The sequence below is a fragment of the Sceloporus occidentalis genome, unplaced genomic scaffold (assembly GCF_023333645.1).
Source record: "Sceloporus occidentalis isolate IW3139 unplaced genomic scaffold, rSceOcc1.0.p SCAF_1, whole genome shotgun sequence".
NCBI lineage: Eukaryota > Metazoa > Chordata > Lepidosauria > Squamata > Phrynosomatidae > Sceloporus > Sceloporus occidentalis.
This window is the reverse complement of record NW_028316981.1, coordinates 188,828,068-188,841,905: the sequence shown is the minus strand read 5'-3', so window position 1 is coordinate 188,841,905 and position 13,838 is coordinate 188,828,068. Positions and strand designations below refer to the sequence as shown.

Genomic DNA, 13,838 nt, shown 5'->3' with positions numbered 1-13,838 from the left:
TTGTATGTATTTTATCTGCTGTGATCCCACCTCAATTCATAGGGAGAGGCGGGAAATAGAAATTTATTATTATTATTATTATTATTATTATTATTATTATTATTATTAGGGATAGCACTGGATTAGCCAGCAGCGATGTTCATATATATCCTCCTGCCCATACCCCAAGTAAAAATAAATTGTGCTAACCTTTACAACAGCTGGCCAAGAACACAGCATGGAGCTGTAAGAAAAGAATTTTGTCCGAACAAAGCTCATAGTCCTTCCAGTTCAACAAGAAGTTAGGCAATACTGAATTAGTCTTTCCTCATCTGGCTTGCTGTTGCTAGAATGAACTTCTTGCACATCCCATCCATTGGTCCATTAGCTGACTCCAGAATCTGTGGCCCAGGGCTCTGCTCAGACTACAATGGATAGGAATGTTTGCCCTGAGTGTGTGTTTGGTGTTTTCAAAGCTACAGCAGCTGCAAAAAGCTGCGAGCTGGATCAGAATTTCACACTGGAGAAAATTATTCTCCTGTATACTGCTTCTTCCATCAGATGAATTTAATCCAAATTTGTGTGTCAGAGAGAGAGAGAGAGAGAAGTGGGGAGGAAGAAATGGATGGACAGAAGGAAGGAAGGAAGGAAGGAAGGAAGGAAGGAAGGAAGGAAGGAGGAGACTCTAGTTCCCCCCTACAGTTGAAAAAGTGGGGAAGGGCACTTTGATCATAAAAATAGCCAGCAAGGGAGGAGGGAATGTGCCACCCCTTTCATGTGTTAGCCTCTTATCCAGGTCACACTTGTTTTGGATTTAAAAGGGATGAAGACCATATTGAAAACGTTCACACAAGTGCCTCATGTATCTTGATCTTTCCAGGCTTTCTACAGCAACAGTCTTTCCAAAAAGGAACAGTCATGGTATTGTGTCTAGTCTACCCTTGTAGCTGAATAGCTGATAAGAGTGGATGTTAGCATTTTCAAATTGTAGATAGGGCATATCTGTATGATATAGTGCACAATATAATGTATATACTCTATGTATTGTGGCTTTTGATATGACCAGTAGATAAATCAAGGGTAAAATTTAGGGGCATGATCAAAGGATCTAAAGGATGAAGCAAAGAAAAGCAGTGCCAAAAACCTACAAAATTCCAACAGGCATAACTGTGCTCATACTAAAGGCTGGCTGGGTGAGAGAACAGTGGCATACCCACGAGTAAGGCAACGTTCAGCTACCAAAGGGGAAGATAAAAAGGAAGTGACAAAGGAAAAATAGATAATTTTGAGAAATCATATGAAAAGATGAGACATTCAACAAGGATACCAACTTGAGAAAATATATAGAAAAAATATTGTAACTCCAATCAGCCCAAGCTGGCAAAGCCAACTGCAAGGAATCAAGATCTCCAACAACATCTGGAGGGCCATAGTTACCCTCTCCTGTATTATGGGAATTAGCCGATAAGTGTTTGTGCAATAACACTGCCAAATCACAGTATTCCACTGCTCGGATTCAGTAGCTATAGTACTTGTATTGGAAAACACTTGCTGGGATTCAATTTCATGCCCCAGTTTGAGATAACTAGCCAAATTTGGAGATGTGCTTCTGTAGTCAGTAAAAGGCTTATCTGGTCCAGCTCCCTACAGCTAGAAAGAGTCTGCCCTACATCTACACATCACCAACCAGTCCATAATTCACACTGTTCTGTGTAATACTGTGGAGCTGTTGACAAAGGAGAGAAATCTATAGTGTATTGTGCTTGTGCCAGTGAAACCTTAGTTGTTAAGTGGGGGAGTTGGTGCAATGCAATGTCCACAAAGTAAAAGGTATGCCAGACTTTTAATGCAGATTCTGTGAGGAAGGGAAAGTGGTCAGTTTGGCAGGATTAAAAACTTGTCAGTTTTTGCTAGGGAGAAAAAAAGAAGCTGCTGAGCATAGTTTTTGAAAAAGCAGGGGAGAGGGTGAGAAATTGAAAAGCAAGGATCTGAGGACAGCGGATGGGAGCAGAAAGTAGTGAAGGCAAAGCAAGCCAAGGATTAAGTGGAACTAGGGTGAAATGTTAGTCCAGGCTTAGGTGAAGGGGAAATGGGGCTGCATGCTATTGACTGGAAGAAAGAGGGAAGACAAAAGCTACATCCGCACTTCTGAAATAATCCAGGTTGACACCACGTTAACTGCCATGGCTCAATGCTATGGTATTCTGAGAACTGTAGTTTATTGTGGCACCAGAGCTTTGCAAATTACAGTTCCCAGCATTCTATAGCATTGAGCCATGGCAATTAAGGTGGTGTCAAACTGGATTATTTCTGCAGTAGAGATGCATCCAACAACAAAATACTCAGGAGGCCAAAGGGAGATGTGGCTGTTAGTTTCAATTACTTCAGGGAAGCTGTTGGACTGTATTTCCCACCATGTTTCATCATTGGCTAAACTGACTAGGGCTGATGGAAGTTGCAGTCGAACGTCATCAATTCCCCACCTCTCACTTACGACAATGCATAGTCTGACAAGCCCAGAGGAGGTTGCAAGAGAGAAGCAGGCCCAACCTGTTTCCTGGTGGTTTTGCTTACATGCCTTCAACAACTCTCTAAAATGAAGATGATGAAGATTTCCGTTGTTGCTTTCTCTGCACACCAACAAATTGTTTATCTGCTAAATGAGTCTGCCAGCCTATTGTTAAAAGGCACAGCAGCAGAGGCAGAAACAAAAGAAAAAACAGAAGTGAGGGAGAGCAAGCAACGCACCCTTCAAGCCAAGAAATGGAGCAGAGAGTAGGGGCTAAGGGTGTTGTTGCTGTGTGCCTTTAAGTCATTTCCAACTTATGGAAAGCTCTGATCCCTCCTCCCAAACATTTTATGTGTAAAATTTACACACGTATTAAGTTAAATATTGAATTTATAGTGGGCCCTTGAATCCACTGCGGTTTGGTTCCAGGACCCCCCCCCCCCCCCCCCCATAATTAGTGGATGTTCAAGTCCCAGTAAATACAACGGCATAGTAAAATGGTGTTCCTTATATAAAATGGCAAAATCAAGGCTTGCTTTTTGGAATTTATGTATTTTTAGAATATTTTCAAGCCGTGCATGCTTGACTCTGGGGATAAAAAAATCCATGGATATGGAGGGCTGACTGAATTTACATAAACTTGATCTAATTTGAAGAAAAAGCTAATCTATATAAATAAATATGTAAATGTTCGTTTGTTCAAAACCTTAAATCTTTGAAAGTTCTTCACTGATTGCTTTGAAATTTTGACACAACGTTCCATTCAGATACACGTCTGTTTTTATATACATATACCTACTATTATATAGATGTCACACCTGTGACAGGTAAAAATATGTTTTTAAAAAACAGCGCCATCTGTTGGACATAACAGCAACACACGCTATGCTAAATATTCGATTGGCGTTTGCAATCACCATCAACAAATCTCAGGGCCAATCTTTAGAATTGTGTGGTTTAGATCTAGACATGGATTGCTTCTCACATGGACAATTATACATTCCGTGTTCTAGAGTCAGCAAACCACACAATCTCTATATCTACACAGACAATGGAACAACCAAAAATATTATATACCTACAAACATTGTGAAATTGAATATTTCAGAAAAGTGCGCTTTCTCTTTTCTCTCTTTTCCATTTAACCAGACTGAGCCATAGCGTGGTTGGGTACAGCTATGGTAGTTACTTATAAAATGTTAAAATATGAATAAAAATGAATGTGCAAATGAAAATAAGCACACTAATTAAACAAAATATTTTTATTCATATACTATGTTGAGGGGGGGCACGTCACGTCCGCATGTAGATGTACAGGGGAGACCCAAGGGTAAATTGTTTGAGTACCACTGCTCTAGGAGATTCTTTTAATAAAAACAAAACAACAGAAGAAAACAGAAATAAAAATGTGTCTGTGAAGCAAGCCAGCTTTAATGATTTACGCATCTGGACTTTTTGGCTGACAGAGAATGTGGACCTTTCAAAAGCCCCAAATACCATTGTGGGTTTTTTTGCAAGCCAGGGCATCATGAAGCCCTCAAAACCATCTCCTGTCACTCTTGCCCCACATTCCCAGGAGACCAATGGAGTCCAAGACCCATGGGCAGGAGTGGGGGCCTGCAAAACCCTTAGAAGGACCTGCTTGCAAACACATTTCCAAATAAAGAGGCAAGCTACAGCCAAGGTTGCTTTTCCCAGTGGTACATAAAACCCAAATTCTGGTGGCACGTCATCCTCTCTGGTTGGTTGAAGTTTCCATCGCACTGATATTTATGCCAACATTTTACAAATGAAATTTGTGGATTTGTCTCACCATCTTCCCACCAAGAACCACTGTCTAAGTGTCCACCTGTGCCCCACACCTTAGCTATAGGCTCTTCTCAGCTTGTTGAACATTACATTCATGCACTTTGTTCTGTTGACAAACCAAAATGCTTACGCTCCATAAAGATGTTAAATGCTGAAAACAAGACAGGATCCTATGGATGTTTACATAGAAATGCCTGCAGGATTACAGCTTTTTAAAATAAATACCGATGTTGTCAGCTTGCCTCAAATTTCATAACTCAGTTCCCAACCATGGTTGCAATTTTCTGTTCTTAGGAGTAGATCCCACAGACTTCCTTCTCTCTGGAAGGCTAAATCAGTATTTTAACAAGGGCAGTGTTTGTGGAAGGTACTTTTTCAGACTACAACTCCTAGAATCCCAACTATAGGAGTTGTTATGCCAAAAAGTAACTTTCTAAGTCCACTGGTAAGTATGAGAATATCAGGATAGTGTGAGCAATAAGAAGGAAAAAGAGAAGAGGCCTGCCTTAACACACAGATTTTCTGTAGTCCCTGGTCCTGATGGGATGCGTATATTATTGCATTCATCGCTATATATTCTTGAGAGATCCATATATTCCAAAGAATGGAAGCACAACCAATGTTTTTGAGCATTAGCACATTCCCTTAGAAACAGGTGTGTGTATTCACAGTTTTAGAGAAATAAACACAAGTTCAGGTGGGTGCCAACTCAGGACAAGTATTTTCAGACATAAGCTAGTAGGGCAATATGGTTTGGAGTGGGAGAAGTCATCTCTTTGAAAAGTGGCTAGACATAGTATCAATTTCTCTTTCGAAAGTGGTGCTTTATCTTTTGTGGACGGCCTGATTCTAGGTTAGAGTTTCAACCTTGGTTAGAGGTTGAAACAACAGAATGTCAAAGGGCTGTGGATGTCACATGCCAGACTAGTGCTTGGAGTCTTGTTGACCTTTTGCTCTAATTTTAAAATATTCTGTTTTTCCCTACAGCTAGCACAAAAATACGATCTCCAGAGGGAGCATGAACTGCGGGTATGGATTGAGGAGGTGACGGGGAAGCGCATTGGAGAAAGCTTCATGGAAAGTCTGAAAGATGGAGTCATCCTATGCGAGTAAGGAGCCATGTGGGGAGTGGGAAAGTCTCTGCCCCAGAGGGAGGGGGGGGGGCAAGGAAGCCCAGCACTGGCACTGTGGTCCTTTTTGTAAGGCTCAAGATGGGGACGAGGAATCCCAGTCCATGGACTAGTGTCTGCAACCTTGTCCCCAATAATCATTCATACCATGCCAGCCGCTGGAAAGGAATTCCCCAAAGAACATGGCAGGAAGCAGGCTGAAGCTTTTCTTCACATGTACAGTGGGCCCTTGATATCCACTAGAGTTTGGTTCCAGGACCCGCGAGGATACCAAAATCTGTTGACATTCAAATCCCATTAAATAAAATGGCATAATAAAATGGTTTCCCTTATTTAAAATGGCAAAATCAAAGCCAGCTATTTGGAATTTATACATTTTAAAATATATTTTCAAGCCATGGATGATTGAATCCGAAAGAATCTGTGAATACGGAGGGCCAACTGTACTGACATGAGGTACACGTTTAATGTGGTGCCTTCTGGGGTACAAATTTTACAAGTTGGTTATAGGGTTTGACAGAAGAAATGCACTGTGGATGTTGTCAATTGAAAAGGAAACTTCTGCCACCTGTCCCTACCAAACTCCTCGCTCTATCCCACCTGGCCTCCTTTTCCTCTATAGACTCTATAGAAAATGGCTAAGGAGAATCCACCTACAGCATGTGAAATGGTATTTTGGGCTGAGCTCTACAGCTTGGTTCCTCAGGTGTACACCCAGGTACATCATCCATGCACCTCAAGTGAAAATGTTATCAATGGCTTTTACACTAATAATAATAGTCGTAGTAATATTTATTTCTTATCCAGCTCCCCGTGGATTGAGGAATGTTGAACAACAACAATTAACAGACATGCCATATCAATTAAAACACATCAGATAAAATACACACATTGTACAAGGTGGATTATATGGGAGAAGGCGTTCCTCCTTTAGCTTTCCTTAAAAGTTTTACGCAGGCAGCCTTTTTACATGAAATATTCTGGCAACTGGCCCAAAAGTCAAGAAGCCTAGCTGCTGCTGCTGGTTGTTCTTTTATTATTTTGAATATTTTATAAAATACTAACCCAAATAGACAGTAACTAGTGAGAAACACCCACTGTTAACAGTAGAATGAGTCTCAAAATCTGTATGATAAATCTCCAAGTGCTCACACCAAAGATATTCTTCTGTGTTAACACTGAACCCAAATACCACTCGATATTAGGAAGTCTAAGCCAACATCTTCCATACTATTTTTTTCCTTCACATCCATCTACTTTTAATATATACTGCCTTGGGAGGGTTGGTTTACCTTAGAAGTTTGAGTCATAAATCTTTTAAATAAATAAATTAAAATAAGATCAAACTGACTCAGAAAACAAATAATTGCCCATTATAAGATTTACATCGTTTGATTCCATGGGGAAAACAAAAATAGGGAAACCTAGCAACAATAAACTAATTTTGTTGTTAAAATTAAAGTAATAGGCCTTAATTGCTTTGTCTTAGAACTTAGCAGAAGAAAAAGTCTGCATCAGTTGAACAAGGCTTGACGTTTTTTAGTTATAATTCCCATTTTTTTCTAAAATATTTCCCATGTTGTTATTTTTTAAAAATAGTGCATAGTAATATATCATGCACCTCTTTATTTAAACCAGAAGATCTACTTTTAAGTTAAAGAATAGCCTCATTCCTTAATATCTGGATTTTTCTTTATTCTTTGCTCTGTTTCTTTAAAAATGACATCTGTGTTGCTACACATAAAAAACAAGTGGCTCTCTTTCAATAGTTACAGGTATTTTCCACAAGGGTCAGATTGTTCTTCTTGGGTTTATTGTCTGATTCAAAGATCCTTGCTAGTAAATTAAGAACATCCAGTTTTGCTTCCTTAGAAGCTTCTCATCTGTATGCATTTGTTAATTCCTCATTTCTTTTTTGTACTTCGTAATAATTGTACAGCTTTAGTGTTATTCAGCCTTATTAATCCCTTACTTTGCTTGGTCACAAATGAAATCTTCGTATTTTCAGTAGCATCTGCAAATTCATGGATCACAAAGTGGGGAGTACATAGAATAATAAACTGTTTGATTCTTGGCTGTTAGACACTTCTCAATGTACAGTCGGCCCATCTTATACACTGATCTTTTATACACTGATTCAAGCATCCACGGTTTGAAAATGTTCCAAAAAAGTATAACTTTCAAATATCAAAGCTTGATTTTCCATTTTTTTATAAGGGGGACCATTTTGCTCTGTCATATTTAATGGGACTTGAGCATACACGGATTTTGTTATCCACAGGGGATCATGGAACCAAACCCCAGCGTATGACAAGGGCCCACTGTACTTCCATGTCTTAAATTCTCTCTCCCCTGCCCTACAAAGCAAGATGTGTCAGCTGCTTTGGAATTGTTGGGAGGGGGAAGCAGAATAGTATTTTTTAAAAAATAAACCACAAAGCAACTTTCTGCTGATGATCCCGTTCTTCTCTAGACAGAAGCTTCTTCTGTATGGAGATCACCCCTGTATAGAAAAAAGCACTCACATTTTCACCTAATAGATCAAAATAGTTGCAGATTGAGAAGCTGATGCTCTTCAGACAGAGAAACATGATGCTTGTAGTACCATTTCAGCAACATATAAGACACATGGAACTGAACACGCTTCTCCCATTTCTGCCTTTCAGGCTTATCAACAAACTCCAACCTGGATCTGTGAGGAAGGTGAACGAGTCCACACAGAACTGGCACCAGGTGAACTAACCAACTTTCTTTCTTTCTCTCTCTCTCTCTCTCTCTCTCTCTCTCTCTCTCTCTCTGCGCTTAGGCCTGTTACAGACAGCCAAAATAAAGCTGCTTCGAGTCACAGTGGAGGTATGGTGTTTCAATGATGCCTACGTCCTAAGAGTCCAGAAGCCACACCAAAGCCACACTCCAGTCCTTAGGGCTGGAGCGTGGCTTTGGTGCAACTTCTGGACTCTTAGGATGCATGCATCATTGAAACACCATACCTCCACTGTGACTCGAAGCAGCTTTATTTTGGCTGTCTGTAACAGGAAACCTGTCTTTGAAAATGGGGCAGAAAAAAAGGAACCCACTGAAAAACTGGCAGCATCCCTTGCCTAAATTATGCCTAGACACCAAATTCCACAATAGGACTCCCCTAGAACAAGATGTTTCCTGCAGCCTTTGGCTTTACTTTCCATAAGAAAGGAGCAATTTTTTGCATAAAGAAAAGAATCCTGCCCTAGGAGACTTTTTACTGAAGGGTCAAGCATTTTTGCCTGATAAATACTCTAAATAATGCACCCCATCTCATTGTGTGCCTTCATATCTTTCCAACTTATGGTGACCCTATGGCACACCTATCATGAGGTTTTCATTTTTATATTGGTGTGTAAATAATTTGGAATTTTATTGAGATTTTTAAAGTTTTTATTTGTCAGCTGCCTCGGGTCCCTCCTGGGAGAAAGGCGGCATACAAATGAAATAAGTAAATAAATAAATAAATATTTGTTATGAGGTTTGCCATTGCCTTCATCTGAGACTGAGAGTGTGAATTGTCCAAGGTTACCTAGTGGGTTTCCATGACTGAGCAGTGATTTGAACCCTGGTCTCTGGAATCCTAGTCTAACAGCCAAACCACTATGCCACGTTGGCTTTCTCAACCTAACTAGAGATGTAAACATTTATCAGAATCCCACCAGTATTCTTGACTCATCCCAGTCCTATATCTATTTCTTTCTTCCTGCATGAGTGTGTCTGTTTTAAAAAATGTAGTTTTTTGTGGCTTTTTCGGGCTAATGTACATACTGTTATACTCATTTTCCACCACTGACTAGGACATATATCTGTATGTTTCTTAAATATATATAACTTTAGTCATCTGTATTTTCATATGCATGCATGACTTTGTGAAATGTTTTCCTTCGCACAAATGCACTGTAAGCCTTAGAAATTTTATAGGTTTGCAAGGCAAGATGTATTTCATCCCACTGTAAATCCAAGGAAGTGGGAAATGGATATACTGATCCAGAAAAATTATTTTCTTCTCCTTACCCTAAACACATTTTGCCTTTTGCCATTATTCCTGCAAGTACTAAGTCGTATAAATAAAAGGTTTTTTTAAATTATTTATTAATCCAAGGTCATCTAGTGGGTTTTCATGGCTGAGCAGGGATTTGTATCCAGAGTCATAATCGAATGCTGAAACCACTACACCAGGCTGGTTCTCAGACAGACACACACGCAGGCATACACACCATAGCTATCTATCTGTCTTGCATTAGGCAATCCATACTATGACTACATTAAAAGAAATATCAGAAATAAAGAAAAATCACAAAACAGCGAAGACATTTGAACCAGAGGAACTCATATAGCCCTGTCCTACATAACCACTTCAATAGAAATGAATGCTCTGCCCAGGGAGAAATTAAATTTCCCCACTCTGCTGCTCCAAGTGCTTGGGAAATGGGATACACTTGTAACAGAACTGTAGCTTCAAAAGGCAGTTATGTTACCTGCACAATAAAGCAAGAATAAATTAATATTTGGGCCAGCTAAATCTTCCATCAGCCCTAGGTAGCATAGTCAAATGGTGAGAAATTAAGGTAGTTGCAGCCCAAAAACATCCAAAGAGCTACAGTGCCCTGCTCCTACTCTAAGACTTGAAATTACATTCTTGTTTAACTGGATAGCTGTGGGAGGAAGCTGTCGCATGGGCTGCCTGAGAGAAGGAGAGTAAAAAAAGATCAGCAGATGGTTTATCATTGGCCTCTCTTCTTTTGCAGCTGGAGAACATCGGCAACTTCATTAAGGCCACCACCAAATATGGAGTAAAGCCCCATGACATCTTTGAAGCCAACGACCTCTTTGAGAACACAAACCACACTCAGGTCCAGTCTACACTCATCGCACTGGCTAGCATGGTAAGTAACTTGGGATCCCTGTGGATTTTTTTAGGTGGCAATGCCACAGTATTATTTCACATGTACAGTGCGTCCTTAGTATCCACTGGGGTTTTGTTCCTGGAGGCCTCATCGATACCAAAATCCATGGATGTTAAAGATTCATTAAATACAGTGGCATAGTAAAATGGTGTCCCTTATGTAAAATGGTTAATTGATCGCTTGGAGATATCTGCCCAGGTTGCTTTTTGGAATTTATGAATTTCTTAAATATTCCAAAGCCATGTATAGTTGAATCTGTAGATAAGGAATCTATGGATATGGAGGGCCAGCTAACTCAGTGTGTTGAAACTACGGTACTTCAAAAATATAACCTTAGCAATCTTTGCAAACAATGCTCTCAGTTCTATCCTGACATTGCAAATGGTGCAGCTATGAAAGGGCTGCACCGGGACTTCAGAGTTCCCAGTAGACCCTGGGACACAAAACCCATGGGGTGACTCACAGACATCTTGATCTTGATCCATCTCTCTCTCTCTTGGCCAGCCCTACCTCACATTGTTGTAAGGATAACATGGGAAGGAGGAAAGCCAAGTCTGCTGGCTTAAAAAGCAGAAAGAAATGTGGGATAGAAATATTTATTAATATAGAAATAAATAGGGTTAAGGCCCCAGGCCCAGGATGATAGCTTTCTTGAGGACATTTGGTTTGTTCAGGACTTGCAGCAAAAGAATAGCTTAGCTCACACTTTTCAAGGCAAGCTATAACTCAATATGGGTTTGGTATAAACTTTCCTAGTATCCCACCCATGTCAGCATTTTCCACCGTGTCTTTGAGGCACTGTACAGTTGATGCTCCACTCTCACAGATCCTTTATACATGGATTCAGCTATCCACATCTTGAAAGTATTCCAAAAATATATAAATTCCAAAAAGCAAACCTTGATTTGCTATTTTATATAAGGGACACCATTTTACTATGCCATTGTATATAATGGGACTTGAGCATCCAGAGATTTTGGTATCCACCGGGGGGGGGGGGGGGCTGGAACCAAACCCTAGCAGATACCAAGGACTCACTGTAATTTCTTGATTTCCAATTCTGCTGGTTATGTATCCTTAGTGTACTTTTCTTTCTCCAAGTGCAAGGTTTCTCAATCAGGGTTCTCTGCTTGCAGTTTTTAAGGGTTCCACAAGAGATCATGATGGAAGTGGGCTTTTTTGAGCTGTAAATACAGTTGCGCTTTGGAACTCATGCATATTGAAGCCTGTATGGGGCGCGTGTATGTGGAGTGTGTGCTATGGGCATGCACCCCATTGAGCTTAATGATGGTCACCCCTCCGCAAACTTGGAGGGGTGACTGTATAATAAATTGAATGTAGGCGTTCCCTGAGACCTGAAAATTATGTTAAGGGTTTCTCCAGGGTAAAATGTTTCAGAAAGGCTGTCTGAGAGGATAAACCTCATTTTCTCCCTGTATGGGTAGTGGGCAGGAGAAAGTCCCATTCCAATATGTAGGGCTTAATTTCATCCCAGCCTCTATCCTAGAATTTGTTTTCAGTATCAGATTGAAGCCTGGGAATATGTGAAGAATTGAGATGTCTCCAAGTGTTCAAATACCCTGCCCAGTTTGGCAGGGAAAGTCCCAATGAATCTGCTATGATCCTGCTTTTCCAACTGCTTTTAAAATGTCCCAATTTCTCTCTCCCCCTCCCAGTTCCTCTCTTGGTCTATGGCATACATCTATTGGTACAAACTGAGTTCTAAATGCAAAAGTAGTTTGCATTCAACTTTACCGGGGGGGGGGGGGGAGGAGGAGGAAAGGGGTGGGGAAAAGCAGAATCCTGCCTTTCCCAGTAGGCTCAGGCAAAAGCAAACTGCTAGAGCCTCTTCTGGCTTGTGTGTTCTTCTTCATTAATAACATTTGTCCTTTTGATCACACTCATGCATTACCTGAGCACATGTGGTTTGGCTTTTATTGGTGGAATGTTGCGAGTATACCTTCACAGAATTCATTGGCTTTGTCGCTCCTTGGCCATTGCATTTCTAAAGCAGATGACATCTTTCATCTTGAACAAAGCATTTTTCAGAGTTGAATTCTGAGCCCAAGTTAGAGCGCAGTAATAAGGTTTCAGAAGAAAGGCCACCTGTGGCTCTCAGTCTGAAGGCCAGGCAGAAGCTGCTCAAACTTGGTGACATCGCCAACTCTTTTCTCCAGGAAAAGTCATGCTGCCTTCTAGTGCACAAGATCCAAAGAGAGTGGTGCCGGTTTGGATTCCTACTTTGGCACAAAGCAACCATGAGAGTAACTTCTGTTTCCTTCCCTGGTACAGGCCAAGACAAAAGGCAACAAGGTGAACATTGGGGTGAAATATGCTGAGAAACAGCAACGCAAATTCCTGCCTGAGAAGCTGAAAGAAGGCCGGAACATTATTGGGTTGCAGGTGTGTGGTTTCATTCCAGAACCCTTTGTAGTATTGAAAGATGGAGGTGGCTATCAGAGGGGCACCATCCTTGACTTGGACATTTTTGAGGTGTCTATAATCATGCTGAGAGTCAACGTGGTGTATTGGTTTGAGTGTTGGACTGCAACTCTGGAGATCTGGGTTCGATTCCCAGCTCAGCCATGAAACCTACTGGACAATCTTGAGCAAGTCACATTTGAAGGGGTGTCATATTGAGGATAGAGCAAGCTTATTTTCTGATGCTCCAGAGAATAGGACCTGGAACAATGGGTGCAAGCTGCAGGAAAAGAGATTCCACTCCACTCTTCCTAAACATCCTGAGAGTAAGAGCTGTTCGATAGTGGAAGGCACTCCCTCAGAGAGTGGTGGAGTCTCCTTCTTTGGAGCTTTTTAAACAGAAGCTGGATGGCCATCTGTTGCGGGTGCTTTGAATGCGAGTTTCTTCGTGACGGGGGGTTGGACTGGATAGCCCTTGTGGTCTCTTCCAACTCTATGGAGTTTATCACATGGAAGTGCCCAAATCTGGGGGATAAACGGTTTAAACCTGGGAATATCCTGCAAGAGTGGGATTGTTTTCAGAGGACATCGCACGACATGGATATTAATGTGACATTAACCCGTGCAGAAGGCCGCAAAATTGCACCGCTTTTTAACTTCAGGAAAATTGCATCGTGATTTTGTGGCTTTCCGCACAGGTTAATGTCGTGTTAATGTCAAAATCACCCGAGATGTTTGAAAACAATCTGACTCTTGTGGGATATTCCCAAGATTTAAACCCTGTTTACTCATGGGATTTGGGCACTTTGCCTCCCATGTGATAAACTCCTAAGATTCTATGATTCTACATGCTCTCAGCCTCAAGGGAAGACAATGGCAAACCTCCTCTGTACAAATCTTGCCAAGAAAACCCCAGGATAAGTTGGAAACGACTTGAAAGCACATCACACTATCATAATCATCCCACAAGCAAGTGAAAACAAAAGAGGTTTGGAAATGTGGAGGGTTTTCCCCCAATTCCAGTGCAATCAGCTTGAGCATTCAAAAGACACATCTGGTT

General features: G+C 40.9%; 1 protein-coding gene across 1 annotated transcript in view; it reads left to right on the top strand.

Annotated features, from left to right (window-relative positions):
• The window catches only part of CNN1 (calponin 1), a 45,297-nt gene that overhangs the window by 26,317 nt on the left and 5,142 nt on the right, over positions 1-13,838 (top strand). Inside the window, exons 2-5 of the mRNA XM_089487439.1 lie at positions 5,284-5,405; positions 8,093-8,159; positions 10,199-10,336; positions 12,650-12,760. Coding sequence (XP_089343565.1) covers positions 5,284-5,405; positions 8,093-8,159; positions 10,199-10,336; positions 12,650-12,760 — 438 coding nt within the window. The remainder of the gene's footprint in view (positions 1-5,283; positions 5,406-8,092; positions 8,160-10,198; positions 10,337-12,649; positions 12,761-13,838) is intronic.